At 39.3% G+C, this 15,138-nt stretch overlaps 1 protein-coding gene across 1 annotated transcript in view; it reads right to left on the reverse strand.

Moving 5' to 3' along the window:
• Positions 1 to 255: 255 nt before the first annotated feature.
• DDX10 (DEAD-box helicase 10) overlaps positions 256 to 15,138 on the reverse strand; it is a 421,792-nt gene continuing 406,909 nt past the window's right edge. The window contains exon 18 of the mRNA XM_073613492.1: positions 256 to 2,228. Coding sequence (XP_073469593.1) covers positions 2,036 to 2,228 — 193 coding nt within the window. The 3' untranslated portion in view covers positions 256 to 2,035. The remainder of the gene's footprint in view (positions 2,229 to 15,138) is intronic.

The following is a 15,138-nucleotide window of genomic DNA, read 5'->3' on the forward strand; positions in this document are numbered from 1 at the left end:
CAGCTGTCCAACTAGTGCCCCGAGCACAACCATGACCACTGATGCACTGGCACTAGGAGTGCCGCCTGTGTAAGGCATAAATATTTTGGAGACAAACACTTTAGGAGGTAGTGCAACTTCCCATATGTATTTCAACAGTGCATTAGCCATTTCCCTGCAGTACAAGTGAGAAAAAAGCCCTTTTTTGACTCTTTGGAAAACTCCCTCTTATTTTATTTATGTCACCTTTCAGACACAAGCAAACAAAGCAAATAATTTTAACAAAACACAAATCCACCCTTTATTTTGAAATGCCTGCCTTTAAACAGGATTGCATGTATAAGTCAGAATAACAGTTGTGGATCTTCTTCCATCATAAATCTGCAGGTAAAAGTAGCTGAGCTCCCAAGTTACAAACTGCAAGTCTATATTCAGCTGAATTCAGACGCTGAAATTCATAAACATGTCGGCCATATTTAGAAGTACAAAGCTGTTCATTTAGTCAAGGTACATCAAGCTGAAGGTGATGCGTGTTTCACCTAATCAGTAGTTTCTCCCTGACCCATTGTTTGGTCACCCCTGGAAATTTGCAGGAATCCATTCTTTGGAGGACTGCTGGCATTACTATAAGTTTTTAAAGGGGTTGTAAAGCTTATATGGTGCAATGGTATGGCACAGATCAGTCTGGAACCTCCTCTTCTGAGGTCCTCCGCTGGCACTCTTGATTCCTTCTCTTCCCTATGTGCCACCGTAGGAAGCCGCTGTTAACTCCCTCCTGAGCTATGTGCGTCCATTGAGAGACACAGCGCAGCTCAACCCCACCCCTTGCACCATTCTAACAGAATTTGATTGACAGCAGCAAGGGCCAATGGGGCCGAGTATATAGGGAGGCGAGGAGGGGGTGATACTACCCCTGGGACATTTTATACTGTAAAGCAGGGAATTAAGGTATAAAATGTCTAGCCTTTAAAACAACTAATTTCTAATTAGAGGCTTACACTACACTATTTAGTGATGGCCAAAACTTCACAATCCCCTGCCAGTAATGTTAGCAGTTGAAGTGGAGCTGAGAACTTGGGGAAAAAGTTCTTCCCATCTAAATGTAAAAGGCTGGTGTGTGAGTCAACTCTGCAGCATCCACCTAAAAAGCTTATATGGGTGTAATTAGGTTTCCAATACTTGGCCTTGTATTTATTTATTGAAAAACTAATGGCAGACTATCATGCGATTCTTTTCAGTCATTTTAGTTTAAAGCAAACCTGTCAAAATATGAACAGGATGAAAAAAATGTATAAGCAGCAGTTAAATCAGTGAAAATCGTATGTCAGAATGATCAGCATACCTAAATATATAAGCAACTAACATTATAAGCTAATCTCCATCTTTCCTGTAAATGTTGTGTTTTGCTCCTCCCCCTCCCAATTGATCACTAAATCCGCCAACCACGTGAAAGGACCAATAGAGAAGCTTTTAAGTTTGGAAGGGCAGAACCAGGTACAACTTCTACAGAAAACATCAAAATGTGCATATTACAGCTTCTTGTATGTTTGGTTGTACTGAATGGCTTGACGTGGTTTCCACTGAAGGTATCTTCATGTGTTCACTTTGAACTGCCTAAGTGTGTGACAGGCTAACTTTAAAAAGAAGTCTACCAAAGGCTACTCTAGTATGCTTAAAATAAATATGCCAACTGGATGACAGCTTAACAGGAAAGTCCCAGTTTTTAGCTCTATAATATTTTGGAATTTAAAGCCAGTTACCATATTTTCCTGAAACTTTTTATTAGACTATGAATATACTGCAAGCCTATAATATACTTGCACTTATTTCTCTAAATTCACTTTTACACAACCCAAACTGTAACGTAGGTAGAATGGTTCTTTAAGGAATTACATTTGCTGTATTTATGCTGCAGGCTGGCTATTTGGAGGTCATTCTTCAGTTCTCATTTATCATTGTCCCCGAGTACTGAACTGCCTTGAAGCCAAATTGATTTTGTAAAGAGCTGTTGATCTAAGACGGAAGATGGCCAAGAAAAACACAGTTGGGTAAATAATTAGCTGCTGCTGTTTAGGAGATGTAAGACCAGCTCCTCATCTTCTGCCAGTGACAGTCCCGTGTTTAGTGGCTCGAATGGCTCCTCAGATCTTTGTGTGGCTTTTGCCTTTTTGGCCGCTACTGTTTTTTCTTCCTTTTCTTTTGATATGCTGCTGAAAGGTCTCTTTCTTGGTGGAACTTCTTCACCGTCACTTATGAAAAGGAGAAGAAAGAAATTATTAATCATATAGCCTAGTTAGAACAAAACAATATTACTAGAATACTAGATTCAAAGGCTAACTTTGCACAAATTTTGGAATCCCAGTTTTGGGTGAGTTGACTCACTCGCTGGCGTCTTATCTCTTCAACCAACTTTTTTTTCTGGCAATTCTGAATAGTGAAGCCATCACACTGGAAGATTGATTTCAAAATGCTCTATATTACAGGAAATCCATGGAGAAAAGGGTTGGTGTGATGGCTGCTGCAGTTGGGGAGAATGAGGAATTCTAGTCACCATTTGAGTCTCCAAGATATATAGAAAGATAGTTTTGTAGCTGTTAAACTCAAAGATCTGAAATAGGTGGGATAGTTCTCTAAGCTTATAATAAACCTGTTCTAAGATGCATACAAAGGCAGCATTACCTACTCATCAATATGCTTGCTGCTTGAATATTTCTGACTTTTTTATACCTCGTTCAATAACTTAAAACAATCATTCAACGTGTAAAGTCGAAATTTTAGATCTGCTTTGTGACTACGCAATTAACTCACTAGATCATCATGACAGCCAGGTAACTAGTAAATTTAGATTAAAGATTGCAGTGGTAGCCAACCCCTCAGAACTGGTGACCAATGAGCACACTGAAGTACAAATATAAGCCAAAACTTTTTAAAGACTTGTTCACCCTTGACAGAGAAAATACTTAAGACAAACATCATCTAATCAAAGTGACTGTAACCTAAAGATATAAACACAAGCTATTCAAACAAAATTTAGCATAATTAGAGCTTTTAGCTGATGTTAATTTTCAGTGTTTAGAATTACTGACACATTAAATATGAATTATGCCTGGATGGGTTATGATTAATGACGTGATGAAATAACGGTAACATGTAAAAAGGGCTTATTATGATAAAATATGGTTCACAGGCTAAAGAATAAACATCAACTTCAAAACACCTGCAAGAACAAACGTTGTCTACAGAATTTCCTTTGATTGCTATTGGAAAAAAACAGGGCATTATGTCAATAAGAAAAATAATAAAATTTCTGAAATGATGAGCTCCTGTTTTAGTTCTTGCCTCTAAAATAAAAAAATAAAAAAACCCAACCTCAGTGTTGCCATTTTCATATGTAAACCGGGCATTACAGGCATTGAATGTGTATAAAAACTGTCAAAATAAAAAAAGAGGTGCCCGCAGCAGCCAATCCCATATTTCCTTTCAGCTGAAATAAAGTCCAATATCTGCGTTGTTGCTATGGGCAACAGATGCTTTAAAATTAGGAAATGCAATATTATTCAATAAAAGCAAACACTGCTACTTTTTGGGCACTAAAACTTTTCTTCTACAAGGCTCTGATATTATTAAAAATGAAGCACTAAATTCCCATACTTTTTTAATTGTAATTTCCTTTTAATTACAAGCAATTAAAAGAAAAAAATATTATTCTCGATTAGGTTACAAGCTACTACACATTAGGATACTTTGTAACTCCATGGGGATTATATGCCAAATTGTTCCAAATGTTGGCTGTGACTCATCTGTCAGGATGTTTAGGCTTTTTTCAATGATTTGAGAATCACTGATGATCATGTAGGCTGAAATCTGTGAAGACTGTGCTGGCATTTTACATGCAACATTTTTAAAAGGGTTTATCATTTCTGCCAGAACAAGGGACAACCCCATCATTTCTTGCTCTTTGAGGAAGCATAAGAGGATCACCACTCACATATCAGCTCCTGAATTTCACTGGTACCCAATTTTGACCCTCTTCTAACTGTAACACTGGGGTGCACATGTCATACGTTAATCCTTTCCTCTGCCATGAACCTTGCTTGCAAGATTTTCAGCCTTCTGGTCTCTAATAAAAACCCAATTTCCATGATTGAGGGGAATCAATCAGAGGAGAGGGGAAGCTCAATACCCTGATGTTGAGCAGACTTCTGGGCCTAGAACAAGTATGAAATTGCCTAAACAGTCAAGGTGCTTAGTATCATGAACCTGATTATTTTCCATATGCTCTTAAAGATTATAAATAAGAGGGAACAGCCACGTTCACTGCTGTATGGGGTAGAGGGGTACAATCCACTAGGCTCCTAGCTGGGAAGTCCTGGTGGAGGAATGAACCTTGCATCACTTATCACAAATTGGAGAAAGACATTTGTTGCCTAGATAAATCCCCCCAGATTCCCAAAACATTCCCTCCAGTATTAGTAAGGGCCATGTCCCAGTGGCAATTCTGTTTCCATTTGTATAATATCTTTAATAGACCTTCACTTTACTCAATGTACCTCACACAGAGGGCCAAATCATTTACAAGGCAACTTAGGCAGGAGCCTAGAACCCGACTGATGTCCAAGGGCGCAAGCTACAAACTTCATGCTGTAAACCAGGGAGATAGCACAAATGTTTAAAAATGGACACTGCTGTCAATCTACAAGGGAAGATGTAAATGAAGGCAAATAATGTTTGATGGGAGAGGTCATGCTACTAAAGGCAATGCAGATTGGGCAGCTCTGTGCCTATTGCAATACTTAGCCATGTTAATCAAAGAGGTAGAGGGGGTCAAGCTGCCACCTTCCCTGGGGCCTCATTCTTCCTTAAAAAATAAATAAGCCCAAGAAAAAAACGTGATATTGCTGCTTACCAGTCCCTGGATGTGGTGGCTGCATTTGTTTTTCTTTTTGCAGGAAAATAATATCTTTTGCAAACACAAAATATTCTGCTGGGCCTGACAGACCCCAAAGTATCCTTGTAACCATCTATACACCGAACTGAAATCTCAAGCCAATGTTATCTGTCTTCCCAGGGAAGATGTTTGTAGTCAAAATCAGGAGTGAGCCTAGGGTGGCAACACAGCTCTCCCCCATAACTGCAGTACAGAGAGAGTGTTGTCACCCTATGTATTACTGGCAACATCACCATGTAAAAATAAAGGGAAAAAAAAGAAAAAAGAAGAAGAAAATGGATACAGCCAGCACATCTAAGGATTGATAGATAAACTGCTATATATTACCTGTTTTTTTGGTTTAAATAAATTCAACTGCTCACAGCATTCCCCCTACCAGTTGAAATGCATCAGAATCTCAAACGCTAGCAAGGAATCACTGATGGAACAACATCCCAATGGTTGAATGAAGAAGCAACATCACTGGAGAAGGCAAGCTGCCATAGCGATTTTTACATTGTCAAGTTGTCTCCCGCGACATAATCAATAGTATGACATAGCCCTAACAAAGCATGTTTTCTAAATTCGCTCAGTGAAGCACAGATACATTATTTTTATCATCTGAGAAGAAATCCTAATTATTTTACCAGTGACTGAGTGAAGAGCACTGGAAAACATGACTTGAATAAGGACAACAGGTCTGCGAAACACACGGCTCATAGGATTCACTTAATTTGAAAAGAGAGCAGTTTATCGAACACACTTACTTTTCTGGATAATCAAATTTGAACAGCGTGAGGAACTTGCTGCAGTTGGCAAACGTCAGTTAATCTGAGCTGCCCTCTAACAAATAACGATCTATTTTATATTAAGTGACTACATGCACGCTCATATATAAACAAGTGAGGAATCGGCGGAGGCCCAATTCCCAGAATACTCATCATCATACAACAATCAGCACTAATACAGAAGCTGACAATTACTGTGACTTATCTGCACCACTTTGTGCAGTTTTGCTGTTAGAGGGGGAAGTGGAAATTATTTTACATTATCTTGTAACATGGTGGTCATTGGTAACAGATATAATGATCGGCAATCAGAGCTCAGACACTTGGGTGAACTTACAGCTACAGATGTTATATATAGACTATGACTCACTCCTAATCTCCCCTCATGACACCGCTTATAGGGGAACCGTCATCTTGTTTTTTATTGAGGACATGAAAAAAAAGCTCCAGTGATAATGCCTCTGAGATACACAGCAATGTAAGAAATTCACAGGCATTCCAACACACTGATTATTAAAGAAAGTCTGTAACAGAAAGGGGTCCAAGCAAATATAGCATTATGGATGGCAGTAAAATTTTATATTGAGAACAGAGTGTGAAGAACTTATTAGAGGATATTTACACTGGATGGATGCTGGATCAGATAATAGCCTACTAAATATAGGCTAGGCTTATAAAAAGTCTAACTACAAAAACATTGTCCTAAAGAGAATCTGTCAGCTATGCCACATTTTCTAAAGTAAAAGGACCTTTCAAAAAGCAAGCACCACAGGTTGTTTACCATTACCTCTATCAGCAGAAGAGACTTTTCTGTTATGACCCTCTGACCCTGGTTTCACTTTATTCCAAAAATCCTAAAGCCCTTATCTTTTGGACCAAACCACCCACAGCTCCTTAGGTGACTAATAGGGGTGCTCTCACTGAACATGAGGATGGCTGGTTGGTGAGACATTGGGAAGACCAGGAGATGCACAGATGAAAATTCCTAGCTAACATACCTCTGTGGTTTGCTTTCAGACTCTTCCTGACAAAAGATCTATATGGATGTACTGGTCTAAACAGAGCAGACAGGGAAGGAACTTTACAGAAATGTAGTGTCCTTTGCTGCATTTACCAGGCTAGTAACATGGCTCCTCCTCTTGATCCAAAGCATTTAATGTAATGGTATTGTTCCACATACTCGCTATTGGATGATTCTTCTTTCCTACTGAATTTGATGGAGTGCAAATCATATTTGGAAAAAACAATTATACTGAATGCTGACGACAATAGAGTGCAGTCTGTGCTGGTGGCAAGGCGGGTAAATGAGCTACTTCTTTGACTTTGTGTAGATTTTTATACACAGCATACTAGTATATTGTTGGAAACTTGAAATAGGATTTTTGTACTCTCCAAAAAATTGTTTCTGTTACACATTAGGTATAGTGACACCTATAGGATTAGGATGCTAGACACAAAATAGAAAAAAAAATATAGAAACCAAAAAAGCAGCCCAGGAGGGTGGTAGCCAATCCCCCCCAAACACAAACACCCTGAAACAACGCAGTTAAATAGCATGAAATTGCAAAATATTTACAACTTTTTACTCACATGCAAGCCGGGGGGGTGCAGCTTCCTCTAATGAAAGCAGAGAGAATGATTTTATGGAGAGTACGAAAAAAAAATTCTATTTTCTCCCATTCTTTGGAGCACAGCCATTTCTTTAAATCATCACTTACATGTCCCAAAGCAGTGCCAAAACAGAATAAAAAAAAAAATAAGATGGAAAACTTGCCATCACGTCTCGTGCAGTACAATCCATCCTCAACCCTTTTTTTTAAGAGACCCAAAACTCTATCCTTTATTGCTCCTAATCAGTTTACTGGCATGGGGGCACCTTAGGTTTCTAAATATTACAAAGCTGCTATTGTGGCACAAGCCAAATATTGGTTAACTTCTTCATCTGATGCCTTTTGGAAACAAATTGAATCTCATGTGTTGAGAAATGATTCTAAAATGCTGTTACTATGCCAACATAAATCCGTTTTGGACACTGACAGCCTCCTGTCATGTCAGAAACTCTAATATACAAGCCTCAAAGGGTATACCAATCTGCTCAATGTGATACTTCTCCTCTCACCGCAACTTACATCTCCAAACTTGGATCTCATCTCCTGGACCGCAGCAGGCATCTACTATGTCAGAGATCTCTTTATAGGCTCCCAATTGAGGATCTTCCACAACTTCTGTCATACTTATCACTTAAGCTACAAAGAATTCTACTAATACCTCAGAATTAAACATGCAATACAATGGAAAGATGACGCTCCAGTTCAGGATTCTCTCAAATCCTGCGACAACCCATCAGCCCTAAGCTACCACATTTCAGTCTAATATGCAACCCAACAGAGGTCTCTACAACAAAGAAAACTGCCCACAAAGGAATTCTGGGAACAAGAACTGAATACCCATTGGGCAATGAAACTCCATAAACAGAAAACCTACGGTCTCAAAATTTATATCCCACTGGGAAGCAGCCCAAAAACAACTTCATAAATGGTACTACATTCCTCACAGAGCAGCAATCTTTAAAAATCATTCTCTACTCTGCTGGAGACAATGTGGTCATAGAGGAAATCTACCGAATGCCTGGTGGTACTGCCCAACTTTTGGATTGAGATCTTGACACAAATTTTCTCTGTCACCCATATTCCCTGAGCTCCAGACCCCAAAGCAGCCTTATTGGGAGTTGGGATTGAATACTGGCTAAAGCAATTTCACATTTTTGTAACGCACACCTTTATTGCGGCCAGACTCACACTAATGAGATTATGGAAAAATACATTTATACAGTTTAAATACAGTTATTCAAATAATCAATACTAAAGCCTTCTACAAATATCTATTTGCCAAAGCCTATCTAGAATTGAGTACCTTCTGGCATCAGTGAGGCCCTTGGCTGCAGGATCATAGATGCATTGCATGCAGTATATATGGGCATACCTTTATATTCGTGTTAATTTTTTTTTTTTTTAGCATACCGCCTTCTGTTCTTTTGTGATTTTTCTTCTCAGTTAGGAATTCTTTTCTTCCTTTCATTACATGCCATGTTGTAGAGGGGTATGAGATCTTTCTACTGGTTCTACTTAATTTCTACCATAGAAACTTATACCACTACTATTTTATTGCTGTCTATGTCATGAAGCACAGTTATTTTACTGTATGGTACCTCTTTATGTGTCCATCGCAGGGAATCACTGGCTGTGCAGAGAGCCTCGAATAGCTGCTGCCATCTGCGTCCTGTCATTTTAGTGAACGGGGCCGGTGGCTGCAACAAACTGCTGGGAACTGCCACTGCAACTCGAATCGGCCTAAAGCAATGGTGTTAATGTAGCCTTTCAGACAGCTAAAAGATCACTGGTGTCAGTGGTTAGTCATCTGAGAGGCAGAAGTTGCTCACAGCTCACAGAACCCCTATAACCTCTGCTGTAAAAGGCTTATCTAGCTAGCTGAAGTCAGATGATGATTGAGGATGGTGCAGATGCAGTAGTACAGGCCTAGACACACATTTTTAATTAATGATTAAAAAAAATAAAAAATGCATGTTGGAGCTGGGCTTTAAGTCCCCTGCCCCTCCCCACCCCTGCCTTTTCTAATTAGAAAATGAACAGCTGAGCCACATGAATAGCACATCCAATATTTTGGTGCACCCTAATTCAGCAGGTTGTTAGGAGCATCAGGTTTTTCCAGTAATTATGTGTTATGCTGGAAAAGGCTGCTGTATTGTTAACCTGGTTTAGACTCTAAATTCAGCACGCTGGATTTTTAAATTATGAAGTGTTCAAAATCTTGGTTTATTTTCTTGCTCCAGATGTCTTCTTTGCCTATTCTGTGCTGTTAAATTTTCAACATTTGTAGCCAATGAAATTAAGTTCTGTTAACCTGATAGAGTGAAGTTACAAAGAATGGACTTAAAAGGGATCCTGTCAGAACAGCAATATGGAGACTAACAATTCTGCGGCTATTTGTCATCCTTTATTCAGTATTGTGTGTGTCACCAACGTGAAACTATCCTATACCCTAACCCTCTGTTACCTTAAAGAAAAAAGTTTGGGTTAGAGACGCACCTTAAAATTCCAGTTTTGTGGCAGCCCAAAGAATCTGCTAAAAATAAATAAAAGGAACTCTGGCTGCAATACTTCTCTCGGGGACAGTCCCTCACAGATTAACCCACTCAGCAATCCTGGAACGGTCTTCTTTAATACTCAATGACACCCAGCTCCTTCTGGACTCACAGCACAATGCTGCAGAGAGCAACATCAATTCATTACATGACACATGACATGAAAGAGGTGAGTGAAGAGAACCTGTGATGTCACCAGACCGTAGGTGTCTGAAAAAAAAAAAAAAAAATGTATACAGAGGTTTTTTAGTTTTTTTTTTTTTTGGGGGGGGGGGGGGCGCAGATGGTGGTGCTTTAATGGGGAGGAGGGGAAAATGAAACCGGAGTTGGGCTTTAAAGTTGGTTATGAACCTCAGACACGAAACATCGAGAAAGCCTATCCATCTATAATGCGTATGCATCCCTAACTAGAGCACAAAGTATCATTTCTGTCTGCTGCCTCGTTTCTCTACCATCTGTACAAGTTGCTTCAGACAAGTTTTCCTGACACCAAGAGAAAAATGGCGACGGGAAGGATCTTCAGCAGATTGACAGCCTCAGCTCTGTTCCAGTGTGCTGTGTGGAGGGGGTGTGAATCTTCCCTTCAATCAGCTCTCAGAGCTCTCCTCACTGAGCTCTGCAGTGCAGTCATTTCAGATCTCCACCCCTTTTTTTTCTGACAGCTCAGACATGCTTTAATAATTCTGGACTTTGAATGGATATAGATACAAGAAGACTGAAGATAAACAGGTTTGAGTTATGTATGAGGATTTGTTTCACCTCTGTGTATCACCTGAGGTTAGTCACCTCACTGGGTATATACTGGGTGTTTACAACCACTTTCAGTTACATTTTAGACCATATAACATTTCATAAGCTGATGAGTAAAGCAGACCTGTAGTGCAAAGGTTGAGAATCACTTAAAGTTAATCTGTCATGATAAAAAGTATGGAAGATGCCATTGAATTCACCTTTTGAGAATGCCAGATACCTGGCTGTCATATCCATACTTTGACTTCAATTCTTTCTGTGTAACTGACCCAGAACAAGTATATATAGAAGGAATACTGGCATTTTTATGACATCTGTTTACAGCAGACTTGTGTGTCTGTGACTCAAAGTACTGAAGCCAGACATAGCCAGCACACTTACATTACAAACATTAAACTTACTCTCCCTAGAGAAGAGGTGTTTAGGAGGGGGTATGACAACGATATACAAATGGTGAGTACATACATTGGGAGTAAACTTTTAAAACCTTCGGTTACAAAAAAAAAAAAAACAAGAAAAAACACATAGCCACACACTGAAGCTGGAGGAAAAGCTATTCAATCCTAAACTGCATAAAGGATTCTTTACTGTCAGAACATGGAACTCCCTTCCACAGCTGGTGTGGTGCAAGTGGGGAACATAGGCAAGTTCAATTATTTTTTTTTAGATATGTTACAATGTACAGGGATATGGAAAACAGAAGTCATGCATGCACACACATTCACACACTTTCAGGTTAAATTGGATAGACCAGTGTCTTTATTCAACCTCACCAACTATGTAACTTGCATATTCAGAACGAGTCCAGAAATGGGAGCCTTCCATACGCTTCTTATGAGAAACGTTTATTTCTCATTGGGTAAAAAATGTAATGTTTTTACATAACAAATTGAAAAGTATTGGAATTCTGCACAGGCACTAGATGCTGCTGCTGTTCTATGCAGAAATGCAGCTTTTTACAGGTACTCTTTAAACAGAGGTGCTTCAACAAAGGATAGATGTGCCGATAAGCATGAAATGAGTGACCTGGGTGTTCCAATGTACCGGAATTTGTATATTTCTATTATTTTGTTTTTACATGTGGTAGCCTAGCATACAGTGTGACCAGTTTCCTTATCTGACCTCATAATCTTCCAAAACTACTTTGTTCTCTGTGTCTTTCTTTACTAGTCTTTCTTTATTATCAAAACATTCGCCTCCAGCTTCTTCCTAAGCTCACTTTTGATTCTTTAAGTTTTCCTGTGAACTGTAGACTTTTCAGTTATTATAACTCTGATGCTCCTGGGTAAAGGAAAAAAGAATCCAGTGAGCAATTCTTCATCCCAAAGCTTTTATATTGCTTTCTACACAAAACTTTGCAGGAGAGAATAAAAGTAATGGCATGACAATTAGTGATGCCCATAATACTTCAGGAGCCATTAGCCCAAGAACATACATGTGCCATTGTAAAAGCATGATGGAACCTTTGTACGGCCAGGCTGAATGTACCTCCACAGTTGATCGATCAACTTGCTGGATTTTACATACGATTATCGCTAGTGGCTGTTAGGCCAGCCATAGACGGAGTGTTGACAGGGGAATCCTTCCGGCCCAGCCATTGTGTTCTCCCAGCGGGGGAAGATATCCCCACTGGGAAAACACAGTCAATATTGCTAGCGGCTATAATATTGCAAATAAAATCCAGCAGGCTGGCTGTACCCAAGTTGATTGATTGATCAACTTGGATACATTCAGTCTGCCTATACATGGCTCAACTCTCCGACGGTTCTTGTTGCACTGGCCAAGATTTGAACAGTCTATGGCCAGCTTTATAGATACTAGCAATAATTACTGTGTTCTTCCCAACCCCCTACTGGGAGAACCCAATGGGGCTCAGTGGGAGGGATTCCCCTGTCAATTTGTGTTGCAGGGAAGAAATTTGCGCTGTCTATGGAAGGGCTAAGTGGACAGTATGTTCCCTTGGTGCTCTGCAGCCTGAAGGCCAATTTGTCAGTGTGATAGAAGGAAATCGACCACAGTGGAAGACCCAGCAAAAAGTTCAGCACGCCATGGCAAACCATAGAACACAAGGGAGGCATTGTAGCGGCTTTTTGTGCTAAGTCAACACAACATGGAGATCAAACTCTGCGAGCTTGGTTGATCTATTAAAAGATGGTGACATTATTGTGCACATGCAACGTGTCAACTTTGGTCTAATTCCAAATTGGCCATCACATACAGTAAGGGCTTTTGGGACAGCAGAGCTTTGACAGTCTATAAGAAAAAAGTATATTACACATGGGCAGTAGCTCTAGTGGGCAATGGCACCACTCTCTAATAAACCAACATCCCAAAAGCATTATTACACATATGCATGTTGGTGCCATTTTGAGTTTGTCCAAAGTTGCTTCAGCGCATGCTCAATAATACCAGCATATTTTACTAGACCAGCTGACTGAATGGCGTGTACCACGCATGGAAGCAAAGGAATGGGAAAGGTGTCACTTATTTATGATGACTATGCAGCTCCAGTGCCATTTTATGCTGCCATTATTACCGAAACTCAGTACCATCTTCATGAAGTCCAACTTCAGCATTCTATCTTTACATTTCTTTTGCTAACCATACATACTGGGCCACAGTCTTGCGTTATTTTACTTTGCGGATACAGTTTTTTTTTCTTTAATGAAATGCTTTACCATCAAGTGAAAAGTAGTTCTATTAACAACTGCATGTAGGTATAAGAAGTTATTAGTGCTTTTAACAATGAGTTCCTTTACCTTTTCTGTGGCTGGTGCAGAGGTGAGAGACACTCAGCATGATAACTCCCATTAAATTTTCTTGGAAAAAAATGATCCTTGTGATTGCGATGTTCAGATAATCATGGTGATTTCATAATAAGTGATCATACTGTTTGGTTTCAGATTAATTCTGTGGAAACCAACGGCTGATAGTTCTAATGCTGAGAAAGCACAACTGGAACACATGCCTAAAGGGGTTAAACAGACCTAAACAAGCTATAGGCAAACCATGACCAACAGGGCTTGTGAACATTAGGAGGTTAACACAGATTTGAGTACCATCTTCCAGGTTATTGAGAGTGAATAATTAGCTGCTTGTATAAAAACATCTGCCAAACAGATTTGAGAATCTAGAAGGAGTCCACTTCAAAATTTTGCCATTTTGATAATCAAACATACTGTGCCACAATCTTATTTTCAGATAATAAATTTTAATTTACAAGGCCAAGGCAACGATCCTAATGAAGATTAATTACTGCAGTGCCTTCCATAAAGCTCAGTGCAGCTTCTTCCTTACTTACTGTCAAAACACTAATGAAAATATATTGTGTTGTTAAAGTCTATTCTCTGGCCATTGTCTGGGTGCAAAAAATGGCCAAAACATTAAATACACAGAAAAAAGGTGAAAATCTGGGTCAAAAGACATACTTTTATGTCAAAAATTAGATCAAAATACAGTTTTGCAATAATATTATAAAACCTGACTACAAAATCATACCAAGGCAACTAGTTCAAACTGGTCCAAATACAAATTCTTAGGATAGCCCTGGGTGTGCCCCACATACTTTTAGCCCCAATAAAATATAACACATAATTCTCTCTTATTCATGAGAAATTGTAATACTTTAAATGTACACCTATCTAAATTATGAGACTGTACTAGGAGAAAGCAACCTGGGATCTGACTAGGAGTTTGTGACAAGACCCAAGGGCTAAGTCTGGCCATACGCTAGCAGAATCTTGAATATTTGTAGGAAAATTCTCAGTACATTCGATGACCTGATGAATGCCGTTCAAAAATACTTTTGTTTACTTTTAACATTTGATTTTGGAATGAATTTATTTTCCCAAATGAAAACCACATTCCATACACTGAAATCAATTTGTTTGAGAAAAAAAATTCCACCCTTCTTTGAATTTTCTCATCAAACTGGTCACAAACGGTATTTGGACCCCACTAACGATTAAAAAACTGAACAAAGGCTCTTTAAACAAACATTTTTGAACAAAAACCAGTGTGTGTGGCCAGCTTAAAGCAGAGCTTAAGGGTGGCTTCACACTGCTCCGATGTCGTCCTGTTGTATTTTTGGCAAAGTGCATATAACTTAAAACAAGTGTAGTGCTATCACAACTCAAGTATAAATCACAAATGAATAAATAATTGTGCATTACCACTTGCCGCCCCGCCCACAGTATTTATACTGCAGGTGGGTGGCACAATCGTGTACCTGTAAGCTGCTGGCTGATGGGTGCACTGCTCCCAGGACCACTGTGTCCACTGGACACAGTTTGAGGCTCCTGGTACCAGAGACATGTAGCAGAAACATTTTTGCCCTAAATTTATGACGAAATATGATTTTATTGGATATGTTTTATAACAGAAAGCTGTTGGCCGATGGGTGCACTGCTCCCAGGACCACTGTGTCCACTGGACACAGTTTGCGGCTCCTGGTACCAGAGACATGTAGCAGAAACATTTTTGCCCTAAATCTATGATGAAATCTGATTTTATTGGATATGTTTTATAACAGA

This window comes from Aquarana catesbeiana, linkage group LG02, assembly GCF_042186555.1.
Source record: "Aquarana catesbeiana isolate 2022-GZ linkage group LG02, ASM4218655v1, whole genome shotgun sequence".
In the NCBI taxonomy this organism is placed as follows: Eukaryota; Metazoa; Chordata; class Amphibia; order Anura; family Ranidae; genus Aquarana; species Aquarana catesbeiana.